Genomic DNA, 8,093 nt, shown 5'->3' with positions numbered 1-8,093 from the left:
TTTTGTTGTTGTTGTTTCCTCTCTCTCCAAGATTTCATAATCTTCGGGCCATACGACTACGACTCCCCCGTTCATTTGTTAAAGGCAGATCACTGTTTCTGGCTTTATCCTGCTTTATTGTGTCCCTCATCATATCTCTGACAATTACACAGCTATCCTGAATCTTTCACTTAATACTGTCAATGGTATGAAGATATAGTGGCAGTAACAGATTAACATGCTACTTATGATTATTGGTAACACATTGAGTGTCTGACCTTTTTAAAAGGCCCTTGAGTGGCAAGCAGCAGTGTCTTCATCAAACTGGTGGCCATTTTCTTTTATGCAATCCATAATACAGATTGTTTGCAAATCCAGCAGAAAAGGAGAGTGAAATTGTAATTTGAGTGATTCGAGCCTATACCTTTGCACCCTATATCTCTCTGTTATGGATTTCCCCCATTTTCTCCCCAATTGTACTAGTTGCACTGTAGAGCTCCCCTAGCACACTGCTTCCTCGGATACATGTGCAGTCGCCAGCCGCTTCTTTTCACCTGACAGCGAGGAGCAGGACATAGCGCGTGGGAGGATCACGGTATTCCCCCCACCTCCCCCCCGATCAGGCGCCCTGACTGACCAGAGGAGGCGCTAGTTCAGCGACCAGGACAGATACCCATTAATTTCGGCTTCCCACCTGCACACACGGCCAATTGTGGCTGTATGGAAGGCAGACCAATAAGCTGTGGGTAACACGGGGGCTCGAACCTGTGACCTTCGCGTTGGTAGGCAGGGAATCTACCACTGCACTACCTGGACACCACACCACCCCTATAGCTTCTCTATTAAGCAGAGTATAAAACCGGCAAATACGCTTCTCGGTAACCTTGACGAGAGACAGAGAGAAAGAACGGAGAGATCAGTGTCCTTGGAAACCACTCAGTGAAGCCTGGCTTCTGGATGCATTTTCCTCTCAACGGCTGCGCACTAGCTTACAGCAGAGCAGCATGCTTTGTTTTCACTTGTAATTCTTTAATATATTTAATCCCTTAATCCATAATGATTGCTCTGTCTATACACACATGCTGCAGAAGTATGATCGCTCTCCCCAACACAAGACTTACTTGCTCATCAGTATCACACACACACACACACACACACACACACACACACACACACTAAGGCATCATATTTCTATATTCTATATTCCTGCTATAATGAGAAGCACTCCTCTGTATCAACAAAATTAATGACCATGCATCACGAGCACACCTTTTTCACCTTTTCAATGGTAATATGCATTCATATATATATATATATATAATTATAATGACCGTGCATCATGAGCACACGTTTTTTTCTTCTTCTAACCTTTTCATGGTTAATATGCATTCGCTTTGATGTGGAGAAATCCGGGATCTCACTCGGAGCTGTAGGTGCTACTGAGCAGAAATGGCGATTCATTCATTTCTGCTTGTTTAAACCAAATAAAAAGGGGCCGTAGCTTTTGTGCTAATGTTGCAGACTCGCACCCCCGACATGGAAAACTAATTAAAAAGATAAGATTTGTGTGTGGTGGCGTGTAGCTTTTTCCGAGGTGACATTGCTCGCAGTGAGCCAGCGCCGACGACACAATAGCCCCTTTGACGACGGGGAAAAAACGGCAATGTCGCCATCTTTGGCTGCTCGCCAGCTTTGCATGCCTCTATGTGACTGTCTCAAGGCTCATTGTGTCTTTGCAGGGTTTCCCCTCTAAAAGCCTTCTGACGCAGCTTTGTGGAATCTGATGTGAAGCATCTTTGTCGTGACTCAAATGCCAATGGAGGCGCTCTTGTAGCCCTGATGCATGCGGGGCAACTTTCTCAGCCAGCGGAGGAGGAGAGATGTGGCACTTTTTTTTGCCGGTTAGCAGCGACGCAGGAATTAGTTGGCAAAACAAAATGGCTGTCTTGCATGGAGGGGATTAAGGATGAGGAGACGGTGCATCTCAAGGGGTTTATCCTCGAATAACATTTTGAATCAAAGGAGCAAAAGTATAATCAAAGAATATGTTGTGTGACTGACTGGGCCGGCAAAATGTGACCAAACAAACACCACAAAATCATTTCATTTTACAGCAGTCAGAGCAGGGTGGGAATTTCCTCATTTCACGGGCAAGGCCATCTGGCCTTCGGCGTCGCCGTTTTTTTTAGGGCACAAGCAAGCAAGGCCACATGCCAGGGCACAAAGGCAATTGCTCTGTTGACATCGTGAAGGGAGATTTTTGTGTGTTAAAATGAGCCATTTACACATCCTTTGCATAGGGCAGGCTACATTAACCTTAGACCACTGATGCTTTTAAAGCAATGACAGTAGCAGGCTGGTAGCAGGGCACTGCCAAGGTGGCCTTGGGGATCTCAGGGCATCACGGCCAGAGGGAGGGGCAACGGAGGCCATGTAATTCCCACCCTGCAGCAGAACCCATTTCCCCCACAGCGCTGGGCCAGCAGGCCCCACCAGGGTCAGAAGACGGCAAGGTCAGGACACTCACTCACTTCGTGAGTTTAATGAAGGGGGCGGGGCTAGGGAAGCGGGGTCGTAGCTAGGGAATGGGATAGGAAGGTGGTAGGGGGAGTGGCTAATGGCTAGTAGAGGGTGGCTAGGGGGAGTGGCTAGGGGGGGGGTGTGGCTGCTGGGAGCGGCTGTGGTGCCCATGAAACTGAATTGCCACTGCACTGCATCGTAGGCTTAAAGGTTTGCAGTCGTTAGCTCAGAAAGAGTTTGACCAGAAACAAACAGAAAAATTAACTGACAACCAATATGTAATTTACTTTTGAAAGCTCTGAATGCAAAGCTCAATAATCTACTAAATAATCTATTAAAAACATGTTTGCTCACAAATTGTCCCTAAACATTGCCTAATCTATACCAGTCACAGTGCATTTGATTAGGGTGACAATAGCCTAACATGAATCTTAAAATGTTGGTTAAAATCACTCTTATGGGAGAAATACTGCCCATACTATTCCAAATCAAATGTGTTGTTTTGAAAATAAAATATTGGGGGGCGGGGGGGGTGTTCTTTTGGTAGTGTGGGTATCTGATGCTGGAAAATGTTTTCCACAACCTCAAACAGCTGCCCGAAACAGTGCTGTTGGCAGGATTGAAGGAATTGATTGTCAGGGTCACGGACGTTTTGGAGCGGTTGGATTAGTGTTGCTGGTAGATGACAGAGCATCGTTTGTATCATCAACGGTGTGGCCCTGATTATACTGTCGGTCTCTGAACAGCCACTGGTCTCAATAAGGCACAATCACACAGAAGGTGTGGAGGTGCTCACCTGGTATGACAGAGGCTGCTTGGTCCTTTGTGCGGCCGATGCAGGTTCGAATCCGACCCGAGGTCCTTTGCTGCATGTCATCCCCTCTCTCTCTCCCCACCTTTCCTGTCTGCCTACTGTCCTATCCGAATAAGGGGGGGGGGGGAATCAAGAAAAAATTATCTAAAATAAATAAATAAACAGGTGTGGAGAATGTGGTTTGCACATAGGCGTGCTAAATTAAAAAAAAATGCTTCACCAGCAGGTCTTTGTAAAAAGCAGCTCCCATAGATATTGGCTCACAACCCGCGCTTGTGGTTTTATGTTTGAGCTCTGGTCCGAGCACACTGAACTGGCACCATCCCCCAAATCATTATCCTTGATTTATTTGAGTCTTTTAGACTCATTCAGCGCATTCGCAGCTCGCCTCGCTGTGAAATAATGACTGCAACTTTCCTTTCCTCTCCTTGCAGGACCGGTACCAAAAAAAATGAAAGCTCCCATTCCTTTCCTGATCCTGCTGTATGGCGTCGTGGTCCAGTGCCTGAAGGTGGTGTCAAAGAGAGGCTCAGGTAAGTCGTGGCTTTTCATCCTGGACTTAAATTGTATTGGAACTCACTACCCTCTCCGTTCTATGGGAATGGTATCTGAAAGCAATGTGGGGAAAACACGCATTGATGCTAAAAGTATCTTATTTCACCCACACATTCGCAGCTAAAAACATTTTGCAGGATGTCTGTGCGAGCATGGTGCATTCTTCTCTTCGGTACACTAATTGTTAGGGACGTTCGATTCCCCCGGAACAATCTACAACGACTTGTGATTAGCAAGGCTCTTCTTTGCCTGAAGGCACACATTGTGTTTGAGCCCAGCTCGCGGTGCAAGTCTAAACACTCGGCGATCCAATTGAAGGTTCAGTTAAAGGAGAAGGCTGGTGTTTTTTTTAATGCGTTGCTTACCTGCGTCAACAAATCCTATGAAAATAACAGTCAACAATTCGCTTGCTCTACTCCTGTTACTTTCTGACTTCCCACCTACCGTTTTTAGCCGGCGACCCGGAAGTCATTGGCTCCAATGGACCCTTTTCACAGTGGCTATTTTGTATCGAAAAGGCAGGACCAACACAGGTGCAAGCAGAACACTAATGAGGGTTTCCAACTTCCATAACTGGAAGTTTGAAACCCTCGTTAGTGTTCTGCTTGCACCTGTGTTTACCCTGCCTTTTCGACAAAAATGGCCACAGTGAAAAGGGTTGATTGTAAGCTAAACACAGTTGAAACACAGCTCACAAAGTACATACTGTAGTTGCAAAAAAGAAAAAAGCTAACTGTTAACACGAAAAGTCAGGCTGTTTTAGTTATTACCAAATCATATTCCAATGGGAACTGATCCTTCATTACGTCAAGAACTATTTTCGGTGCTATGGAACTACTTTCCTGACATCTACGTCTTTACAGCCATCTTATTAAGTTATTTGAGGATTTGTTAGTAAGCAGTGCATTAAAACCAGCGATCGTATCCTTTGACGAGAGACGGTAGTCACTGTTGGAAAATGTCGCTGTTGGTCTTCGCAGATCAATTGTGTGGCGTAATCTTGTTTTAATCCTTTGCAGAAGGATTATCAGAACTCAGTGACAGTTGTTTACTCTTGCAATGTTTGCAATGTAGGCCCGCCTCTGAATCATATCACAGATAAACTGTGTACATGACAGCGGTGAGGCATAGCTTCCGCACAAGGTACTCGGACAGTCTATTAGTGTGCAGGGTTGGTGTTTTGAATCATCTCTTTTGTCTTCATTATCTGTTTAGCTTAAATCCCCTCTCTCTCAGAGTGAAGACAATTAGCTGTTTTAGTGACTTCTCAATTACTCTCTAATTGGCCGTGCCCATGCTACAGTATTTTAACATAATGGAGAGTCCACCGTAATGGAAAAAGTCCAACTGTAACCATTGTAGGGAAATCCATCTGGCTTTTTTTTTTTTTTTTTTTTTGCTGCACTCTCTCTCCGGCTCCAAGAAGAACTATTCGGGAAAAGTCTGCAGCACAAGGGGATAGATGCGGACTGGAAGGACATGTACAATGGCTGACATGATGGAACACAAACGAGATATTTTGCCAGTCTGTTTTTTTTTTCTTCCTTCCATTATCCAGAGGCAGCTGGCATCAGGATCTTCACCCATGCATATTAGGCACAGGTGCAGGAATGGCCCACGGCTCATCAAAGGGCTTGCTGCTCTTCCAGCAGAAGTCCCTACAGGCTTTCTCCTAGGATGCTTCACGAGCCATTGCCTGGGGCGAGGATTTGAAATGTGTCCGCTGATAAATGAACAGCCCGTCCAAGCCAAACCCCCGTCCTTTGTTCCTTCTCTTTGAGATCGCACGGCTTTATCGGGAGGCACGTTTTTTCAATTGCAACGCTTTGATTTTGTATGGAAGGAAAAGAAGCAGGTTGGGAGGGTGAGCGGCCCGGGCTTTCAAAGGTGATCAGAGCATGCTGGGATCTTTTCTCGTTGCAAGTTCGGGGGTTCCTTTGTTGACTCGTTTTGTTGCATGCAGCTATAAGTATTTACCTAAAAGTATGTGCTTTTATTACGACGCAACGGCACATTTCTGACCCAAACAGAGATCTGCGGCGTAATAGAGGGGGCATGCGTAGGAAGGAGGAATACGGAAGTGCTACGGTTGAGACGATGTAGTGCCAAAGCAAAGGCTGTTTGACGGCCAGGTAAAGTGCTGAAAATGTCGTTACTATAGCGTACACTTAAACTGAGATTAGTTTAAGTGGGCCTTCTTTTAGGTGGCTAAAATATCATTTGCTGCTAGCACTGTTCACACAGCAGCAGTACAATTGCTTTGTTTGTACTACTCTCCAAACCTGGAATGCACCGACCGCAATCTCGACGTCGTTAAATATCTCATACGGCCCCGCGCGTCGAATAATCCGGACGATCCCTCTTTCCATCTACAGCTGCGAATCCTCAAGAACGTAGTTCAGCCCAAACTGTACAACATTTTTTGCTGATTATATCCGTTAAACAACCGTAAAGACGTGGCAAACTGGGCAGCTCCAAACCCCTGCAGGCGGTGTGTTTTGTTTGCACCTTTGTCAAAAACAATTTACTGTCGACAATCAAACCTCTAAGTGTTAGAGCCCATTACAGGAAATTAAATGATGACTTGATTGAGTCCCTCAGGGACAACGAATCTCTCTCTCTCTCTGTCGCTCTCTGGACTCGCACAAACACAAACACCGGAACCCCCTGGCTGCGCAGTGCCGCATGTGCGCCGCATGTGCGCCGCTATTATCTGTAGATGATTAAATTCAAAACAGCCGTCTTTGAGTAATGCTTTGTCTGCATTCGTACACGGGGCGGAACGCTATGAAAACATACAACGCACGTAACAGCATATCTGTCATACTAATCCTCAGCATGCATATGCAGGGAGAACGTATTCATTTGTCCTCAGCTGCCGTTCCTCTTTTGTTAGAATGCTGATCCGGCCTGAACGGTTGGGCGAACAGAATAATTATGTCTATTTTTGCTTAATACAGCACATCAGGTTTAGATGTTAAAGGAACAATCTAAAGGCTTAACGCTGGTGTATATATCATGAATCTGTGATGTGCAACTCATTCCGGGAGTTATTTTGCGATGAATTCAAATGTACTTTTTTTTGGGTGTACCCACTTTCCCCTCAACCTGCCTCGTCTACTTCTACACGTCAGTTAGTGATTTCCTACATTTCCCAGAATGCCTTTTGACAACCCCCGACATCTAAGTGGAGAGAGCAATAGTGATAGGTTTGGGCCGATTTTCAATTATATTCAATATTGCGATATTTGCCGAATATCATCATATTTGCCGCCATATGATAAGCCCCCGTCCTCCTCATTTCTGATCTATTGATGCTGCTGTGGGTGAAGAAATCAGTCTCTTTTCCTCTGCAATGGATTTCTCCCTCTATGATTGGTGAATGTAGCTGCAAAATGATCTACGGTAGTTAGGAACCGTTATTTGATTCTGAGGGACTGACACAAAAACCTGATGCTTACCATTGATTTTTGAGACGGCTTAAACATTTTTCCGTTGTCAAACTCCAGTGTTGCTGCACTGGAAATATCATGTCGTCTATCTTTGTTATCTGTGAGAATAAGCAAAATACACCACCAAAAACAAAACGCATGCAACGTACATCCCAAATAACCGGTGTTTCTGCAATGCCGTTATTACAGTATAAGGAGGATTTCATCACCCAGTTGCTTGTAATTCAGTCTTCTTTGTCGTTTGTCTTGGGTGTTTTTCAGCATCACAGTATGATAGATTTGGTATGACGGCGGCGGTCTAAAGGGGAGAGAAGTGGGCTTGTGAGCAGAAAGTGGAGCAGCTGGGAACATCTGTGGGAAAATTGAAGGAGTGACACTCTGCCCTCCTTCAGCAACCAGGCTACTGCAAGTTGCCCTTCAGCGGGACCCTTACAGTAACAATGAATTGCTCCATTGGAGCTGCTCAGTGACCAGCAGTAGGAGACCGCGGGTGTACTTGGCAGTTTTCTAGGTATGAATGTACGCAGCTGTACGAGTGGAACCTCGGGATTTCAACACCGCTGGAAAGGAGCGGTGGGGCTCACCAAAACCCCTTCTAAATAAAAGAGAAATCGCCGTGTTGGATAATAGTTTAATGGGTTTCCACCTGTTAGCATAATAAGTACCACGGACTAGTACACTATAAAATAGTAGAGGACCTCCATAGCATTATACCTACATTGTATACTCTATCATTATAAATCACTACAGAGCATTACTGCCAGACTCGAAGA

The 8,093-nt window shown here is 45.3% G+C and overlaps 1 protein-coding gene across 1 annotated transcript in view; it reads left to right on the top strand.

Moving 5' to 3' along the window:
* Positions 1–3,764: 3,764 nt before the first annotated feature.
* The window catches only part of LOC310772941 (interleukin-1 receptor accessory protein-like 1), a gene marked incomplete at both ends in the record, with an annotated part of 502,589 nt that continues 498,260 nt past the window's right edge, over positions 3,765–8,093 (top strand). The window contains one exon of the mRNA XM_083632894.1: positions 3,765–3,846. Within this exon, the coding sequence (XP_083489020.1) occupies positions 3,765–3,846 (82 nt within the window). The remainder of the gene's footprint in view (positions 3,847–8,093) is intronic.

The sequence above is a fragment of the Poromitra crassiceps genome (genome assembly GCF_964638095.1).
Source record: "Poromitra crassiceps genome assembly, chromosome: 3".
In the NCBI taxonomy this organism is placed as follows: Eukaryota; Metazoa; Chordata; class Actinopteri; order Beryciformes; family Melamphaidae; genus Poromitra; species Poromitra crassiceps.
This window is presented reverse-complemented; position numbering and strand designations above follow the sequence as displayed.